Source organism: Microdochium trichocladiopsis, assembly GCF_020744255.1.
Source record: "Microdochium trichocladiopsis strain MPI-CAGE-CH-0230 chromosome Unknown B0I36scaffold_10, whole genome shotgun sequence".
In the NCBI taxonomy this organism is placed as follows: Eukaryota; Fungi; Ascomycota; class Sordariomycetes; order Xylariales; family Microdochiaceae; genus Microdochium; species Microdochium trichocladiopsis.
Genome location: NW_025763553.1, coordinates 891,907 through 910,399, shown reverse-complemented (window position 1 = coordinate 910,399; position 18,493 = coordinate 891,907). Strand labels below are relative to the sequence as shown.

The 18,493-nt window shown below is 56.9% G+C and overlaps 5 protein-coding genes across 5 annotated transcripts; 4 read left to right on the top strand and 1 right to left on the bottom strand.

Annotated features, from left to right (window-relative positions):
• Window positions 1–193: 193 nt before the first annotated feature.
• B0I36DRAFT_27689 (uncharacterized protein) lies at window positions 194–1,118 on the top strand. The gene has a single exon (XM_046151403.1). The coding sequence runs from the start codon at window positions 294–296 to the stop codon at window positions 972–974; it is 681 nt and encodes a 226-aa protein (XP_046007192.1). The 5' UTR covers window positions 194–293; the 3' UTR covers window positions 975–1,118.
• Window positions 1,119–1,905: 787 nt separating this feature from the next.
• On the bottom strand, window positions 1,906–2,985 carry B0I36DRAFT_367453 (uncharacterized protein; the record flags this gene model as incomplete). The annotated part of the gene is made up of 3 exons (XM_046159467.1): window positions 1,906–2,205; window positions 2,315–2,652; window positions 2,778–2,985. 3 exons carry the CDS (start codon window positions 2,983–2,985, stop codon window positions 1,906–1,908), a joined length of 846 nt encoding a protein of 281 aa, XP_046007191.1.
• A 7,845-nt stretch (window positions 2,986–10,830) lies between these two features.
• B0I36DRAFT_393250 (uncharacterized protein) lies at window positions 10,831–11,597 on the top strand (the record flags this gene model as incomplete). The annotated part of the gene is given in 2 exon segments (XM_046161460.1): window positions 10,831–10,845; window positions 10,863–11,597. The coding sequence occupies 2 exon segments, from the start codon at window positions 10,831–10,833 to the stop codon at window positions 11,313–11,315; spliced, it is 468 nt and encodes a 155-aa protein (XP_046007190.1). The 3' UTR covers window positions 11,316–11,597.
• A 282-nt stretch (window positions 11,598–11,879) lies between these two features.
• Window positions 11,880–15,659, top strand: B0I36DRAFT_377062 (fungal-specific transcription factor domain-containing protein; the record flags this gene model as incomplete). Its single annotated transcript, XM_046160522.1, has 4 exons — window positions 11,880–12,103; window positions 12,264–12,600; window positions 12,655–13,927; window positions 15,358–15,659. 4 exons carry the CDS (start codon window positions 11,880–11,882, stop codon window positions 15,657–15,659), a joined length of 2,136 nt encoding a protein of 711 aa, XP_046007189.1.
• Window positions 15,660–15,774: 115 nt separating this feature from the next.
• On the top strand, window positions 15,775–18,037 carry B0I36DRAFT_333574 (uncharacterized protein). Its single transcript, XM_046155241.1, has one exon. The coding sequence runs from the start codon at window positions 15,974–15,976 to the stop codon at window positions 17,639–17,641; it is 1,668 nt and encodes a 555-aa protein (XP_046007188.1). The 5' UTR covers window positions 15,775–15,973; the 3' UTR covers window positions 17,642–18,037.
• Window positions 18,038–18,493: the final 456 nt, after the last annotated feature.

Below are 18,493 nucleotides of genomic sequence, written 5' to 3'. Positions count from 1 at the left end.
ACCATACCACGTCCTGGGCTCCACGGGCAGAGCGTGTTTGCCAAGGCAAGCTTGGGGTGTGCCATTGGGGCCACTGGATTGCTTGGTGTCCATGGCTCTGGGTTAGGCGTTGGTGGTTTACAGCTGGAAGGAGGCCGAGTTGCGGGCTACGCGGTGAATGTCCTGGGATCCGAGGGGGGATTTGTGTGCGAGGACTCTTTCAACCAGTCGAGCCAGTGCTGGCAGGAGAGGTGCGGCCCGTGGGGATCGGTCCGGTGCGCGTAGTGTGTATCTGAAGACTGGACATTCAGGCGATGGCGGCTGGGTGCTGGCGAGGAGGCAGTGGTGGTCGTCCCGTGGGCGGTGGGGATGGATGGGCCACTGTACGGTATTTGTATCAAGGGATCGCGGGCTGGCAGGTTCTGGATCTGTTCTTCTGGCCCATTGATGACGGGGGAGCGCGGTCTAGTGGAGAGCAAGGGCTGGCGGGCGTGTGTCGTCCTTTGTCCTGGCCAGGGCGTGCCAAGAAGTATCGTGTAAAACCGGGGCCGCGCACAGCCGGCACAGCCTCGCCTGGCCAGTCGGATGCCGGCATCGCGCCTCTTCGAGGCGTCAGCCAAGGTCGCTCTGGAGGCTCCCAAGGTTCGCAGACCGACACGGCACGCACTGGCAAAAAGAACCTTCCTCCGCATCCGACTCGTGCCGGGCGCTGCCGTCGTCCCCGTCGTCTGGGGAAGCCGCGTACCCCATGCGCCGCCCAGCCAAGAAGGAGCCCCTTGCCGCATCCCTCAAAACCAAACCTCACAGGGCTTCATTACGACAAGTGCCTAGCTCACCAACGTAAGCACGTCAGTAAATATGCTCGTGGCTGTCCTGATTCTCAACCCCTCCTGAGGCGCGGGCCGGGTCTGTGTGCGACATTCCAGTCTCGCGGCAGGCGCCATTGCCGACTTTGTTCGGCGGTGCCCAGACTCCGTCCAGAGACAGGCGAGTGAACCAGACTGCTTCACTCCCAGACACTGATAACTGCCAGTCACCAAACAGCCATCTGCCGATTCGAGAGATGGGTAGCTGTTTGGCATGGTGGGCGCTCTCCCTGTTTGGGTGTGTGCTTCCATGGTCAGATTTTAAGCATATCTATCCGCCCACGAACCTTAATCCAACTGGGCTTCCCACGCCAGGGGCGGAGATTGGCCGAGGCCAGCATCTTGCTCGCCCGCCGTGGCCCTTTCTACCTACTCGAGACTAGTCACTTCACGATACCTCGCTGCACATACGCAGCATCATGAAAAGCTCTTTACGACTAGCCATGGCCCTTCGAAACCCACACACGTGCAAGCAGAACTCTCGACCGGGGCTGGGCCAGGTGTCCACTGTGGGGAAGTGATGTCAACGTCACTAGTGCCGGCATCATTGAAGCGGCATGGCGGGTGAAGTCGGGAACCACCAGTCGTCCAAACTGCCATCACCACTATCCTCGGACCGTTCGGCCTAGAGTCTTGTAATCAAACGGTAACCATTGCCCAGAAGTTTTGCATATGCCGACTGATGCATCACGAGCTCAGACATTCACCTTGGGGACAATGTCCATGATTCAAGTGGCGTACCAGGAAAAAGCAACATCTTTCCATGTTCTCAGGATCATCTGGTGCGGCCATGGCGCTAATCTGAGCAAGCTAGAAGCCGATACAAGTGCAGTCGCCCATACTTAGTAGGCAGGACGAACAGCAGCATGATTATTCTCATTACAAGGGTATATCCCAATCGAAACTCCTGAACTCCGCCTGAAGCCATCTGGGGCCAGGTTCGAAAGAATGGCTGGTCCTATCTCTCGCGTTCATCGGGACGGCGAACAAGCAGCGGCACCGCGCCGCTGGCACTCTCCTCTCCGTTGGCCTCCCGTCTGGAAGCCCCCCCGACGGAAAGTCACGCCTTAATCCCCACCGCCAGCCCTGCAGCCTCATAGCGCTTGTTCAGCCGCCTGCTTCTCCACAGGAAGTAGCCCAGCACCAGCACGATAGCAATAAGCGGAAGGCCCAGTCCGAGACCCAGCGCAAGGGACTGGTCCTTGGAATATCCGTCTCCGCTCCACTCGGCGCTCCATTGCCCATATGTCACGTTGCCGAACTGGAAGTTTGTGTCGTTTGTGCACTGAAGACCCTTTGTCGTGACGTCGGGGACTTCGACCGATGGGTAAGTGGCAGCTGTGAAGGTGATGTCGATGCACTGCCGAACAAACAAAAATATGCAAATTAGTACTCCAGGACACATCATCCGAGAATCGGGTTTTTGGCGCGTTTGACGCTGGATAATGAAATTAGAACCCAAGACTTACACTGTACAGCGCACCTCCGTGCTTTGCGCTCTCCACGACCTGGATAGTCGCGTTGTCCCCGGCCTTGACCTGGCCGGAGCTAACCAAATTGCGGACCGCCGAGGGCAGTGTCACCTCGGGGAGGCAGATCTGATTGTCGTACACGCCGTCCGAGGGGAAAGTGAACGAGAACTCGTGCATCATCTGCGTGGTGAAGTTGGTCGGGATCGTGCCCAGCCCAATGTTGACCCAGATCATGCCCCAGTCGTGGTTGGCCTGGTGGCCCGGCTCCAGGATCAGCGGCACCGGCCCGTTCAGGGGCCAGAGTGTGCGATTCGTCGATGTGGGAAGGCCACCACCTGCGGCAGTCATTTGTGTCAGTGGTCTTCTTCTTGGCGCTGCGGGCGTACTCGCGTTCAAATGGAGAGGGTTGTGGTTGTTGGTGTCGTCGTCGTGGCTTGCCCGTGTTGGGAAAAGGACTTACATGGATAGATGAATGTCATGCCGTAGGGAAATATCGGATCCGAGTCGTTGCCACTGGTGAAGATGCCCAGGCCGTCGCTCTCTGCCACGGTTCCATTCTTTCCAAAGTTGTCGCCTCGTGATCCAGGATACTTGATGGCCGTGTGTGCGTCCACAACACTGCCGACCAGCACGGCCACAATCCCCGATAGAACTGTTCTTGACAACATGATTTCCTTTGTTCTGAGTTGTATAGCCGCGCACCAAGATCTTGAGCTAGAGCTCCTGTCGAATTCTGACACCTCTCGCTGTGTAACTGCTAGCTGTCGCTCAAGTGAATGATGACGTGCTAGTATATCGTCGGGTACGGTGCTGAGAGAAGTGCGGAAGAACTACTCGGCCGGGCTTGTCACTGATATCAACCAAAGTTGAGTTGAGCTGCAGGCGTCGTAAGGTCGTGTCGGCCTCGCACTTGAGATATACCTCAGGCAGGAAGAAAGAAGGCTGAAGTCCTAGTAGCACATTGTGGTTGCAAACAGGGCTTCCTTATTATCCTTCTCGAACTCCCAGAACGGACAGGGATCCTGCACTGCACACGCCCGCGCTCCTTCGGCCCTTCCATCTCTTTCCTCATTTGCTTTGCGGCTGACCAAGAAGGCGAGAATCGAGCAAGGCACTTTCCAGCACCGGATCAGCATCCCTGGGCCGCCAAGTGAGCATACATACTCCGTATGCATGCATGCGTCGTCCAAGGGTGCAGCTAGGGCTGACGTGAGAGAGCCTCAGGCATGGGCTTACCACAGGGGCCCACGGGCAAACGCCCGGCCGCCACCACCACATGCCCGTGATACCCCGGCAGCGATTAGTTCATCACACGGCAGGCTATTCAACCACTATTTGCTGCGATGCGAGCAGATGCGAGATTGGTACACAGGACCAAAGACAACAGCTATTGTGGAGATGCTGCTGACCATTGGATTATCCTTTCAACCTTGGACCAAGTCTCGTGGCCGCGCGAGTCAACCGCAGTTGAGGAGTTGTTGCGCCAGCAACTTTTCAGCCTACAATGCGCCTAGACTTGCAGCTACAGCGAGCGGGCTGTGCAAGCTAGTTCTTTCCGCGACTATTAACCTTCTGAGGTCTCTTCCCGCCAGCGCACAGGACCGCCGACAACAACGGCTGGTGCTTTCCGCAGAGCCCCCTCCCGCTTCCCGTGTTGCCTTGGTCGGAGTTTACCATTGGAGGCAACTGCAGGGTTGCCGCAATGAGCTGAGCTGAGCTGAGCCCCCCTTGTGCACCCGGGGTGCCCGGTCTGTGGGCTGATCTTGACAACGGGTACACATACCGCGAGCCAGACCTGGGCAAAGGTCCGCCGCCAAGAAGGAAAGGCAGGTATACCAGTTGGGGTCTGTTTCTTGGGCTTTGCATGACTTGTCAGCGGGCAAAGTCCTATCTGCAGTAATGTTACCTGGGAGCCTCCCCGAATCAGCTAGTTTCCGGGTATCCTCAAGGCAAAAGGTCAGCTTAGATGACGGAGATACACGACTTCTGAAGGTAACGGCAGCTTTTTTGCTACAACAATCCCACAGCACGAACATCTGTGCCCTGTGGCTGGCCAGCAAGCACATGTTGAACTGCCGGCGCTGGTAGTTGCGACCCTCCAACCATGTTCGCATGCATATGGCTGCGGGGGCAGCAGCCGAGGGAGCGAAGAGAATACAGGGCCCGTCCAGCAGCATTTCGGTTCTTCCAACCCGATGGTCTGCTCATTCTCCACGAGGGCTTGCATGGGCATGTGACATTAGAGTTGCGAGGTACAGCGGCAAGCGGTGAAACCCACCACCAGCCCGGGCGTTTGATGATGTGCACCGTGGCGATTATGACCGCCGTTCGCTCGCCAGTCTCAATCAGCAACAATGTCGCGCGCCCTGTTGGGAGACTGCCTTCAAATCAAACATCTCAATGAAACGATAAATCGAACCACCAGGCATGTGCCAGGAGTTGTTCAAAGCAATTTCTCCCAGCCTCAACATCATTCGCAGTATTCTTTACGGGGTGGGGATATGGACGGGCAAGCACACAGCACACAAGCGGCATGGGACTCTAGCAGAGCTGCAGGATTGATCGCCTTTTAATTTATTTATAGGCACCACTACCACCCCACCACCACCGCTGCAGGCAATCACACCTCAATTTCCTCAGCTGCCCCAGCTCCTCTCTCCAGGGAACGTTACCGCCGTTGTGGGCAGCCCAGCTACGCGGGAGCTGCCGAACTCTAGACGAAGAGCCTCGGGCGTGGCAACCAGCAAGGCACGTGGGGACATGACCTAATAACTTCGCTTTGGGGCATTATGCTCTTTTCTTTGTGTGTGGAGTGTGGAGTGTGGACCCCAACCAAGTTCCCAGACACATACACAGCCACATTACCCAGGTGGGAGAGAACCAAAAGGCCTTCCGGGTATCACCGGGGATCATCGAGCTGGGCGACAAGGGTCAAGTGTGGATTTCCGTGGCGATGCTTGCTCCTTTGTTCAAAGAGCCTCGCTTACTTGTTTTGGAGCGTAGGATTTAGGAAAAGATTTGGCAGGTAAGCTCTTTGGTCGTAGACATCAGTTGCTATTCTGTTTGTCACCACGTTATTACAATAAACAAACTTGAGAAGCTACCAGAGAACTCGAATCGTTTGATGAATGGTTTGTCGTTGACCATATCTCGTATGGGGCATGTGGTTCCGTTCGAAAGACTACAGTGTACTGCTAAGTACTCGTGGATATCCAGAGAATTGACGCATTTGTAGCAGTGTCACTATGGACAAAAGAGCGCGTGCCGACCATGACAGCTTGGAGTGTAGATGGAAAGCTGAGAGTACTGCTGCCACGGTAATGAAATTGCGGTACACACAACTCCGAGTACAGCAACAGTCCGGACAACAAAATTCCCAGGCCATCCACAGCAAGGCAACAAAATTCTAGTGGCCACGACACACAATCGTTCCTAATTCTGTACACGCAATGTTTATCTTGAATAGGCATGTCGTGGTTTCCCAATTCGGACGTACATCTCTTCTTACCCTCTCGTAAGCATGCGTGGCACGAGGAGAAAAAGAGCAAAGGAAGTTGCGGATCAGCAGCACCGCCACAATGTGCTTTCTTGGCAGGACTGTGAACACGAGGAAAGCTTTGTCGAGGATGCAGTAATTAGCATCCTGCACCCTTCCAGGAGGAGAAGAGGGCTGAGTGAGGCCGGGGAAAGGAACTATCAGCTGACATGGGAGAGCAATCCAGCTGGCTTCAATGTTCTTTCCGTGTGTCTGTGGGTCGTGACAGCCATAAAGAGAGATGTGGACATGATGCACAGTTGAGCTCTTACAACACGAGTTCCGCTTTGGGGGCTAAGTGAGCGGTACACTCCGTCATAGTCAGGGGTAAGCCTCAAGAAAGCCTGGCGAATTATATTCCTCAGCCCGCTAGTGGGTGTCTAAACTTGGGTTGTTGGCGACATTGACGATGATCTGGCTCCTAAAGACAGACAAGGGATCGATAGGACTTTGGACTTGGCCTGTGTTTCAGTCACAGACTGTGAGGAGAATCAACATATCTCTATGGCCAGCTGAAACAGCAGGACGGCTGTCCGGTCTTGCAGAACAAGATGCGATCAACATTCTCACGGCGTCAACTACTCGATATCGTTTTCCAGCGTACTGTCTTAAAGAGAAACCGCTCCTGCCAGAGGAACGCATCCTTCTGTCCAGAGTGATGGTCGGAAGCCGGATCTCTGCCGACCACGTCTCCGTAAAGTCAGATGATCGCTCTATGATGATCATTTGAAGTAATATTACTAATATCATCTGATAGCCCATCAATCATCAGACGAGCTTCGCATCCGTCAGAGTATCCTGTGGGCACGCCCGGCCCAGAGAGAATGGCATGAGCATCCTCGACTTACGACCCAGGCACATGCACTTTCGACGTGGACAATCACGTCCCCGTCTCCGTTCGATCTCTCTTACCTGCTACCTCATCTGACCTGCTCGCACATGAGACCCTCTGGGGAGAAGATTGCGGTAATAAAGCGGGAGCGGCTCGGTTCTCCGGAGCAGACATAATTACCATTCCCATCCCTGGGACGATAAGAAGGACTTGCACATGTTTACCTCAAATCTCAATGCCCAGAAGCGCCGGTGCTCTTGGTCACAGCGCCTTCTAATCAATAGCTGCTCCCCATCCTGTGTGGTCTATCGAGCCCCTCGAATGTGTGCAAAGACCGAGACAGCATGAGAGGCCACCGTTCTTCCTTTTGTGGGGGTTGGTTCTCTCATCTCCGTCAGGAGCACGGCACCTTTCGGGATCTGGCGATGAGGAATAGATCATATTGGCTATATGGCATGGCATAGTGTCCGACTTTTCAAGAGTATCTCGTCGTCCATGGCTGAGCGAGCTTTTGGCGACTGGCTGTTCGATGCATTGGCAATCAGGACCACGAGAAATGAAGGCTAGGCTGGACGTGTTCTTGTTTCGTACACATTGGCATAGGGTTGCGGAATACATCTTTCGAGTGGAAAGTGAAGTGCGATAGACGGCCAGGGTCTTTCTCCGCTTTGACGAGAAGAGAAGGCAACGATGAGACCCTGTCATGTGTTTGCCAATAGTCCTTGCAGCCCTCGCCTGCCAGCACTCGAGGTTCCGTGCCGCATGACTTAGATGCCACAATGACAGCGCTTGTGGCTCAAGAAAAGGTCGGTCCTCCTGACAAGTGATCCCACGTTCATGTTTTTTTGAAGCAAAAGATCAGCAGCTCATCGCACGGTGGTGCGTCAAGGAGCACCATGGAACACGTCGAGATGGACTACTGCCACGTTGCTGTAAACCCCTAGGACTACAATAGATGAATGACGATTGCCAGCAGGAACCACCGTGGACTGTTGATCTCGTGCCTCCTTCTATCCGCCCGCCTGTCCATTCACCCCAGATCACAAGAGACTCGCCCGCTTCCTCTGGAGCAGTAATGATTGGCACAGCCCCCACGTCTCATCACACCGTGTTGTGTCAAAACCATGTGCATGTTGGTCTGGCTTCGGCCCCACGCCCCGGGGCTGCGACCGGGCGGCGTGCATCATGCGGGGGATATGGGGGTCTGTCTGCCTGTCCGTCTTTTACCAATTTATATACTGGTGCTTCGTGTCATCAGCGTTCTGGTCGTTCATGACACCTTGTGTTTCGGCCAAGGCTCGTATGAGTGGTGCGCCTGGAGGAGGCAAAGTCGATTGAGCAAGGCAAAGAAGCACATAGCCAAAATATCAGACGGCACAACCAGCCGCAAACGCATTACTCACATCCCGACTACCGCCTAGTCAGGCAGCTTGAGAAATTTACGTCCCACCTTGGCCTTCAAGGTAATCGCTGCGGGCATCTGCATCAAAAAGAACAATTGCTGTGCTGCATTTCAATGTTGAGCGTGACAAGCGAGTTCGGAAGCAGATAATCTAGGGCTCAGGCTTTGTTGTGCCCCCAAATCCTTGCCGCTGATGATTAGTCGGAGGGACATCTCGCTCTACAGAGAAGAAGCCTGCGCCGGGCGGCCGGCCGGGCCGTTTGACGCCACAAACTGCCATGCAGGCCAGGCCGCCTGGAAGATCCGGTGCCGGCCGACATGGCAATCGGGTCCACGGGCGAGGAAGAACAACATGACAATAGGCCTCCTTCGTACGATTGCGGTTCCGGCTCGCGCGCTATTCGGCCACATACCCCGGTCGAGCTTTGTCCTAGACGGCGTTAATGTTTGGCGGAACGAGCCTGGCTTCACTCGATTCGCTAGGCTCGGAGACAAAATTGGAGGTGAGCCTGGAGTCTGGGAACTTGGCCACAGCGAAAGCGCGGCTGTCCATTAACTTCTCAAATACTTCTCAAATTAAGCTAGAATGGGTCAGCGCGCAGACATGACGTGCCGCAGGAGGCAGAACGCTGGTCACTGCTGCTAACAGATAGAGCATGGGTGCCTCAAGTGGATCAGCCTTTGGAGAGCTCCGACACACCGTGAGTTGAAAGTTGTCGCTCTGGGTAGGTATTGGCCGCTTAAGTCGAGCCCGTTCTGTGGCTTGAACAGCTCACGCACAATAATCACGGGCCTTGGTTCCCGGAATATGGTTGGTCAAAGTTCTGAGGTTGGTCGACCACTCCACGGAATGTGCACTACTGTAGAGTCAAGTCGCCTAGTTCGAGATGCTCGGCTGGTGAACCGGATATTCGTCCCTTGCACTGAGCTCTAGTTCGATGATCCTCTGGAAGCCAATGCAAACCCCCGATATACAAGTGGGGGACAAGATCGACAGTGCTCGTAGTGAGTCAGGGGGCTGAGAGTGGTGTGTTGCTGCATGGGCTTTCAACTTTACTCCAAGTGAGTCTACACCACGGTCTAAAAAGCTACAGAGAGTCATGGCAGACCTACTAGTTGTGAATTCAAAGTGCGGCGTTGCGTTCATCCAGTAGTTGCCATGCGGTAGTTGCTGACTACCCTGGTGTATATTTTGCCATGGCTTGCCTTGCACATGCCAGCCAGTATCTCAGCCCTTGTCGTAGGCTGATTACTTGGCTCCGAATTTTAGAGTTCCAGTCCTGCCGTGGCCGTGGCCTGTGGTTGGCCAGCCAGGGGTTGCGACAGCTTACATGGCAAGACATTAAGGTGCAAACTAGGATGGACCCAACATTGTTCACTCTCCTATCTCTGAAGCCGGTCTTACCAGCGCTGCGCTACCTGTGGAGGAGTGCTTGGGGGTAGAGCAGGCGGTTTGGTCTTGCTGATGTTTGACAGCCAGGTGGGGGGTTGGTTGGTCTGGTCTACGGACAAGGGCAGAGAAGTCGGGGCCATCACTGGAGCAGCCATGGATCGTCCGACGAGACCACGACATGGTGACTGTGCCTTGATGACAGAAGACTGACAGAGCAAGGCCGCACGTGAAGCCGAACCAAGAAAAGGCAGATCGAAAAGGGCCCTGCAAACACCGTCATGGTTAGGGCATGCGAGGCATCGAGGACGGGCCTCGCAGGGTGCGGCGGAGTCGAGGTAGTGGCACCCTGACTCGAAGCGGAAAGAGCTATTACGTTATCGGTACTGAGAGCCCAGTCATGACGCGGGCGGGCTTGTGAAATACCCATGGGATTTCGGTTTGGTAATGCACGGCAGCGGATTCACAGGGTCCCGGGCGATCTGATCTGTCCGTGGTGATGCTAGCCATGGGGGTTCGACTTCCGGGTCTGGTTGTGTTGATTGTGCTCTCATTCCATGACCTTCCTAGCAGTCGTCTTGAGCTGCTGAGGAGAATGCCGCTCTAGAAGAACCTTCAGCCTGTGGCTTGGGAGTCGGCGCAGCTTCCAGCCAGTGCGGTTGGTCCAGGAAAGGCACACGACAAGCGCCAAGGGCAGCCTGCAGCAGATAGCAACGCGGGAGCGGCGGTACGCCCTTTACTGAAGGCCGCAGGTGCTTTGCTGGATGTCCACCTGGGCAGGCCGGGCGGCGCGGAGGATGGTGGGGCAGGAGCAACGGCTGCGCAGCGGCGGCATTTTGACGACTAAACTCTTGACAATTGTGTACTGTCATGCCTCAGAGATAAAGATTGGCCCGCCTCCCATTCGCCGCGCCGCAACGTCGTGCCAAGCGCCCGCCCGGCCGGCCCCGTCATCCATCCGGCCACCACTGCAACGCAAGCAAGCAATGAATGCGACCAAAAGGACAGAGAGGACAGCTGAAATGCGAGACTGCTGAGAGGGGAAGCGGAGAGAAAGTGCCAGTCCGTGACTGTTCTGCAAGTGACTCAGCGCAGCTCAGAGGGGGATTCGTACACCACACGCGAGATGGCCCAGCCGAATCTGGTTGGTGTCGTATGTCCTCAGCGCATTTGCTATTCTCGGGCGCAGGCGAGCCCACCCAGATCTCGCCTGCTGGTGGTGCTGGTGCTGCTGCTACTGGAGTCAGCCGGCTTGAGCTAGCGGCCCCAGGCACCACGTTTTCCTGTTACGCAAGTGCATCTCCTGCCACACAGGACTGCCTTCGATTCGCCGACTCGAGGACCCTGGCATGTCATGTACCGTACCCAGGTATGTCGTAGTCGTAGTCAAATGCCTCCAGGGCTGCCCGCCCCAGAATTCCCACCCTCCAGAGCCCGGCAAAAGAGCTGCAGCTGCAGCCGGGCCCTGCCACAGCAGACCCTGGCCGGGCTCTCCAGGCGCAGCGATCACTCCTGCCTGCCTCCGTCGGCTGGGTGGTGGACTCCAGAATTACTCCAGACCAGAGCGCTGCGCTCTCGCCTACCTTATCTAATACCTCGTCCCCCCACGTTGCCTGCCTGCTTCCCGTCGTCATCTTCATTTCTCCCCCAGATGGACCTCTGCCCGCCTGTCTGACTTGTCGTTCAGGCCTCGCTCGACGATATCCAGAAAGTGCGCCCGTGCCCGGTTCTAAAGGTGTATCACACGAGCAGCGTCCCCTGCCTGGCTTCTCCATGACGTCGGAATCCCGGGCTCTTCTCATCCTTGCAGCCGTCGCTGTCCAATCGCGCCAGCCCTAGCCAGTCAGAAAGAGGCTGGGCCAGCGCCTGCATATCGCCCGCTCACGATCTCTGACCTCGAGCCAGACAGCGTCGCACACTGTCGACACTTGCTTGGGTGTTCTCAAATCCGGCTGCCGTGAGCGGCTGGCGTGTCTGAAGGCCGAGTCTAACGAGCTCCATAATCTGGATCTTGCGTATCAGTTCCTATTACACACCAAGTTACATTTCTCTAAACCCAAACCCCAGCCCGCACCCCAGACTTGGCTCGGCCGCCGCCCGACATCGACGGTCGGCTCGACCACTCACATCCTTATCTCTTCTTCCTCTTCCTCGCTCTTATCTCTGCCAGTTCACGCACCCAACCGTTCCATCCTACAGTCCTGCGCGGTGTCGTAGTGGGCCCAATCTTGCAACGAACCGCCACCACAAAGTAGCACTCCCACGGTTCCCGGCAGCGGCAGCGGCAAGATAACGGCCACCAAGCACGGGCTGAGCCGAGCGAGGCTGCTTGTAACCCCTAGTCTGGGGGCCAGAAGTACCGCCTGCTTATAACTGTATTCGGCGGTATCTGGACTTGTCGCCATGTCTCGGGGCACGCCCTCCATACCGCGGACGGCTCCTATAGCCATCGCACCCAAGCCACTCGAGCCCGCCATGAGCAGCCAGCAGAGCAGCCTGGGTAACGACAACGGCCCTGTCAGCAACATGAACGGCCATGATTCTGCCGACTCGGACTCGAGCCCACAGCCGCGGAAAAGGAAGCTTGGGCGTGATCCTACAGTGGAAGAGGCCAGTTGGAAGAGAGGGTACGTTATCAACCTGCCACCCTTGGGGCTTTCACCCCCCATCTCTCCCACCTTAAGCTACTGCAGGTCGAGACCAGGCGTCTCGCACCGGCCGGCCCGCACGAATCAGCGTCGAATGGGCGTCATGCGAGGACTAACAATGCGTATGACCTGACAATAGGTCGCCGAGATGGTCCGAGTATAGAAGGCAGCGAGAGATCCACTCGAGTCACTCCAACACAACCGCCAGCAACTCCCTGATCGAAGAGATGGCCAACTTTGGAGGCCCCGCGCTTCTCAAGAGGACCCTCGGGCTTCAAAACGACCGATACAGCCAATACATCGGGCCAACCACCGACTTCGAGCCATCGCTCATCAACCTGTCGCCGTTCAACCCCGAAGATGAGAGCTTATTAGCGCGCGGGATGCTGCGGAAGGTCAGCGAGCACGACACGTTTTTAATGCTCCCAGACCACAACACACCCGGCTACGACCACTGCATCCAGGATGTCGACGAGGTCGAACGGCTGGTCGCCCCGCACGGGCGGCGGCTCATTGACTTGTACTTTGAGGTCGTCCACCCATCGTTTCCCATAATCCAGAAGTCGGTCTTCCTCGAAAAGTACGAACGCGATTACCGCGAGTTCGCTCCTCCGATCCTTGCGGTAGTCTACCTTTTGGCGATGAACTGGTGGGAGCACTCTGAGGAACTCTCCCAGTGCGAGCGCCCAAACGTCACAGAACTCGAACGAGTGATGCGGTCATCCCTCGCTGATGCCATGTGGCGGCCCAAGCTGTCCACAATTCAAGCAGGTCTGCTGCTGTCACAGAAGCCTGAAGGAGATCAGTGGGCGCCGACAGCACAGCTTGTCGCCATCGCCCAGGAGCTTGGGCTTCATCTCGACTGCACGCACTGGAAGATACCACCCTGGGAGAAGGGGCTGCGTAAGAGGCTGGCCTGGGCTCTTTACATGCAGGATAAATGGGGTGCCCTGGTTCATGGGAGACCGTCGCACATCGACACTGCAAACTGGATCGTACAGCCACTTTCACCAAACGATTTCCCTGAGGACGACTACGACGATGGTGATGTCGAGGAGAAGCAGGAGAGCGAACAAGGCCGCACTCTCTTCGTGCAAATGGTATATCTCACCCAGATCCTGGCTGAGATTCTCGACACCTTCTACACTCTGCGAGCCATGCAGACCGTCACGAATGCTGGTCCTCAAGGCACCAGCTTTGTTCTTTCTTTGGCCAAACCTATCCAGTTGAAGCTCAAGGACTGGTATGGAGCGCTTCCAACCAGTATTCGCATGGACTCATCCTTCCAGACAGTCAGCTCGACCTCGACGCGGCTCACCAGCATTGGCTCACTGCATCTGGCCTACTTCGCTACCGAGATCACCCTTCACCGCCGCATCATCAGGTCGCTAGCAGCTGATTCGCAGGCGATCGACGCGTATGTCCAGCACATCTGCCGCAGTGCTGCCAAAGCACGGTTGATCTCAGCCATGGACTTTGTCAACAGGCTTACGCCTCTGCATTTGCAAGCGTTTTGGTTCTTCGCCTCCAAGACCAGTTTTGCACTGATTGGCACGTTTGGATCACTGCTGTGGGCCACATCTCCAGGCCGCGAAGAAGCAGACTGGTACCGCAGGCGCCTTGGCGAGTATCGCTGGACCTTGAGTGTAAGCAGCAAGCCTGGCGGCAGTGCAAAGCTTACCGAGTTCGCCATGGGCATGCTGGACATCTCGACAGGGCTTCTGAAGCAGCTCCCGGAGAAACCCGAGCTCAGCAGGAACAGCAGCGCGGTCGACATGGATCTGGTGGGTGCTCGGCGGCAGAGTTTATTGTCCATGGGGATGGGCATGACATTTGACGGACCAGGCACATATAGCGGCCTCGCGAGTGCTGAGATGAGCACGGTGCACAGCCCCAACAGCCAGAGCGATAGTAGCGAAGATTTCGAGCAGTACCACCCGACACGACACGGCATCGTGGCGTATACCGATTGAGAGAAGGTAGGCCTTGCCTGCCTGCTAAAAGTTTGTTGCCACCCAATCATCTTTCTGCCATTCACGACCATAGACGGCTGCTATTGATTTTGGGATTATCTGGGGGGTTATCGGGGTAGATTATGGCGGTTTGGACCATTTCATGTCTTGTTCTGTTCGCTTGGATACCCCTCACCTGTGTAGAAAAAGCTGGACGCCACCGGATGAGTGCTCCATGCTACGAAGTTACTTTTGAATGAACATGTCAACATCTTGCCATTGAGGGCTGTAGGAATGATTGGTGTGCTTTGTCAGTGCTGGTTCACCGCCGGTTGCTGCGTGCGCTGCGGGTAGTTATGCCATGCGTCTGCTATGACGCACATGGGGGGTTACATGGTGGTGATCACCTAAATGGAGTAGCCACGTCGGTGCCTTCTGTAGCGGGGGGCCATCAATGTTATTAGCCGAGCATGCTCAACGTGTGTATGCTGCAAGTCATTGTCAGAACACGAGCTGTGATCCCTACCAAGAGAAGTGAATTTCGTCTCTGCACATGGTGTTGACCAAAAGAAAAGAAAGAAAAAACACCCACATTGAGCAAAGTTTGAACGAGCCCAACGGCCCAAGACAACTTCGCAGCTCCTGGAAGGGCTTGCTCGAGCCTCGTCATTTTAAATCTCGGAGTAGCGCACACAACAAGTGCCAGTTGATGGGTTAGGTGTCCGAGCCTTGATTCATGGTCGCTAGCTCGATGGCTGGTCCGAGTGCTGCTGCCCAGGTGGCCATCTAGTGTAGATACGCTGGAATCGGCTCTTGGGCCACTTTTGCGGTCGTGCCCCGTGCTGAGTATGCCGTCCCTGGAGGTCTTTGTGGCCGTCTCGAGCAGTATCTGGTCTGGCACTAGGTTTGCCTGAGCACGAGCTAAGGATGCAGGCCGGCTGCTCCGATGGGTCATCTGCGAATCCTGCTCCCTTCTTGTGTCTTGTCTGGGATGGGTTGAGCTGGACGCCTGTTGCCATTAGAGTTTCTCCGCGTCGAAGCGCGGCATAATCAAGCAGCAGGAGGGCAGAGAGCACCCACGACAGTGGCTCCTGTGCCGCATCCAACCACGGCCGCTCATTTCCCGCCAGGATTCGAATTCTCTCTCAACCCTTCCACCCATCCACCGGGTTTGCGTGCAGTCTCTGCCTCGACGTATCCCTGGAACCACGAACCGCCGACACAGCGCGCCGACGAGGAACAAGCCGACACCCATCATAAACACATCAGCGGCACGCATAGTACTCGCCTCGTGCAGCAGCAGCAAGCAGCCACACGCCGGTGTCGCAGCGCGCGGCGGACGAATCAAGGGAGGCCACTCGGGCGCTGCCAGCTCACACCTCCCTCCAGCCCTCAGCTGCGTGGCCTCGCGTCTCACACCGGTCCCCCGATACAGGCCACAACCCCCTGGCCGCCACGAGACCTCTCCAACCCGCCCTGCGCGTACCCGCGACCTGGGCTGCCGTGGGCGACAGCGTGTGCACAGCGCGGCCCGAGGTACTCGGTACTGGACTGCCTGTGCAGTGACCTGGCCTGGCGTGTGACACACACCCAACAGCAGCAGCAGCAGCAAGCTGCCGTACCACCATCATCCATGGCTCCAGACGGCAAGGACGGCGGTGTCGACAGCGATGCCGCTTCCGCCCCTGTCGCCCAGATGCACTCGTCTGCTGCCAAACGCCCCGGCGCCCGGCGGTACAACACGACAGACTCCCTCGCCAGCGACCAGACGTCAAACTCGTCCTCGACACAGCACCATCACCATCACGGCGCCAACAACAACAACAACCACCACCACCACCACAGAGTCAAGCACACAAAGCACGTCGTCGGCGGCGGCACCTCTGCCCGCATTCCCATGCACGCCCGCACCTCCTCCTCAAAGGCTCTGCACAAGCACACCTCGGCCTCGTCCACAAAGCTCGCCTCCAAGCGCAATCACTCGCCCTCGCCAGACCGCTCCGCACACAACCACAACCACCACCACGCCCCGGCTGCCACGGCCACCTCCACGGCGGCTTCCACTCCTGGCCACCGCCGCTCGACGTCCGAGGCCAAGCTCTCCTCGCGCGACTCGTCCTCGGCCAACCTGCGCAAGAACGCGTCCCACTCGAGCCTCGTCGGCAAGCGCAACCGTTCCCACGTCGAGATCGCCAAGAAGTCAAAGTCGGCCGCCAACATCAAGCGCTCTGCATCACATCGCGACGTCAACAAGTACAAAGGCACTGGCGCCAAGGGCTCGGTCCACTTCGCGCTTGGCGACAACGATGGCGACGACGACGACGACGACGAGCAGGAGGACGAGTGGGTAGACGCCAGCGGTTCTGCCTCGCCTTATCTGTCGCGGCGAGGATCCGTCGCCAGTGGTGTGCAGAGTCCGGGTAAGACAGCCCGCGACGAGGCAGCACATTCAGCGTCGTCGTCGCGACCGCACACGCCCAGGGAACCACACCAGCTCCAGAAGCAGCAGTCGCAAGAGTCTGCCGCAGAGCACGAGTCAAGTAGTGACACCGCGTCTGACAAGGAAACGATCCAGCACAAGGAGTATCTCACGTCCAGGTTACTGAAGAGAACACCTTCATACAGCGCTCCACACATGTCCAAGGAGACGGTTTTGGTGCAGCCCCGGGGCTCGCCAGACTCGGTTCGGGCAAGCCTGTACGGCACGCCAAAGAACACCACTGCCATTGTCGGTAGCGACCAGACTGCCGAAGTGACGTCACGATTCGTCAATGGCTCCGGCGGCGGCGCAGAACCAGGCTCTTTCTACACGCCGACACGATCGCCTGCGCGCCGAAGCGACAATGTCCGACCGTCCAAATCACTGACCAATATCACCGACAAGCATCGAGACTCGACCGACACAAATGCCGCCGCGGATGACGAGGACGACAGCGCCTTGGCACCCAGGACCACAAGACCTGCGCGCGGAGGTGTGCCGGCAGAAACATCCCGGACGCAGCAGAAGCTCAATCTCCAGCGCGCAAGCTCCAGTATGGAGCCCTCGCAGCCCGGCGGAGGCGGTGGAGTTGTTGGAGCCAGCCCTCTGGTCGGAGTGAACAACCACGAAGGTCGGGACTTGCGGATCAGCAGGCAGCTTGAGCGCACAGGAATGGAGTACCTCGTCGTTCGCCGGTATCAGAACCCCATTGCACGGTCAATCAACCGGTTATCCCAGCTGCCGGGCGCCAACAAGACGCAGCCGATACGCCAACACAAGTCGAACGGCGTCAATGGCGGGTCCGCGGCTGGCTTGGGCCACGCGAAGAAGCCGTCGTATGGCCTGAGCCAAAGTCTGGCAGACCTACAGAAGTCGAGGCCGACCACGCCTGCGACTGCAGCAGCAGCTGCTCGACGGCCCACTTCGATCAGGACGAACGGGGCCAACTCAAGCTATGGCGATGGCAACAATAACAACAACGATGAAGATTCCCGCTATGACAATGATGGCGACGATGGTGGGCTCGCGGCCATCTTGAGAAATCTGTGGGACAAGAACATGGACCTCAGTGCGAGCCAAGACTAGAGCTGTGGGCCGAAGGCTGTACTATACGTTTATCAGTGCGTGTCTGCGAAGAGCAGCATGCCGGGCTTTAGCCATTGTCGAGGGTGGGTTATATGGCAGAGCATGGGCCATTGCTTTTATATCTTAGCAAGCGGCATTCTAGGGAGATGCTTGTGGAACGCTTTTGCGGTCGACAAGGTATTTACGTTGACACGGCTGTTCTTGCACATCGGCAGTGCTCCCAGTCGGGATTCTGACTTATAGAAAGGGGGAAAGGTGCATAGGAGGGCGGTTGCATGCGGGTCTATTCATGTTTCTCACCAGTATTCTAGCACATAAAACAAGCGACGAATTCCTCTTTCTCCAATGATTATATCAGATGGCCCACTGCATGATTCCACACTACATTTTGATTCGGCCCTGCCATGTGATGGGGAGGACAGCATCAGTTCCGCCGAATCCGAAGTTGGACGGATCCCCAAGCTATAAGGCTCTGCTGCAATCACTGAGCGAGATATGGAGGCAGAAGCTGAGAGTCAAGAGTCAAGGTCGTGGTCTCTTGCTCCCTTTTCTCCCGGTCCTCCGGAGCGGAGCTGCTCGCACCCACAAACAAACGGACCAGTCACAGCGCAAGGGATTCGGTGCCGTCGTCGTCGCAGCGGATCGGCCCCCGGCCCCAGCCGGAGCTTAGGGGTGGCATGGCATGGCATGGCATGGTGGGGGCAGCCCATCTTTTGGCTCAGCAGCAGCTCGAAGAACCCCTGCCTGCCCGCCCTTCCGCCCAGCGCGGCTGCTTTTCTTGGGACCCTCCAAAAACTCGAGGAATCATTCGATCCGCCCACCACACCTGCCCACACCATCATCTCTATCTGT

Bases quoted from the DNA above. Each gene is read 5' to 3' on its own strand.
- B0I36DRAFT_27689 (XM_046151403.1), top strand. From the start codon at position 294: ATGGCGGCTGGGTGCTGGCGAGGAGGCAGTGGTGGTCGTCCCGTGGGC.
- B0I36DRAFT_333574 (XM_046155241.1), top strand. From the start codon at position 15,974: ATGCACGCCCGCACCTCCTCCTCAAAGGCTCTGCACAAGCACACCTCG.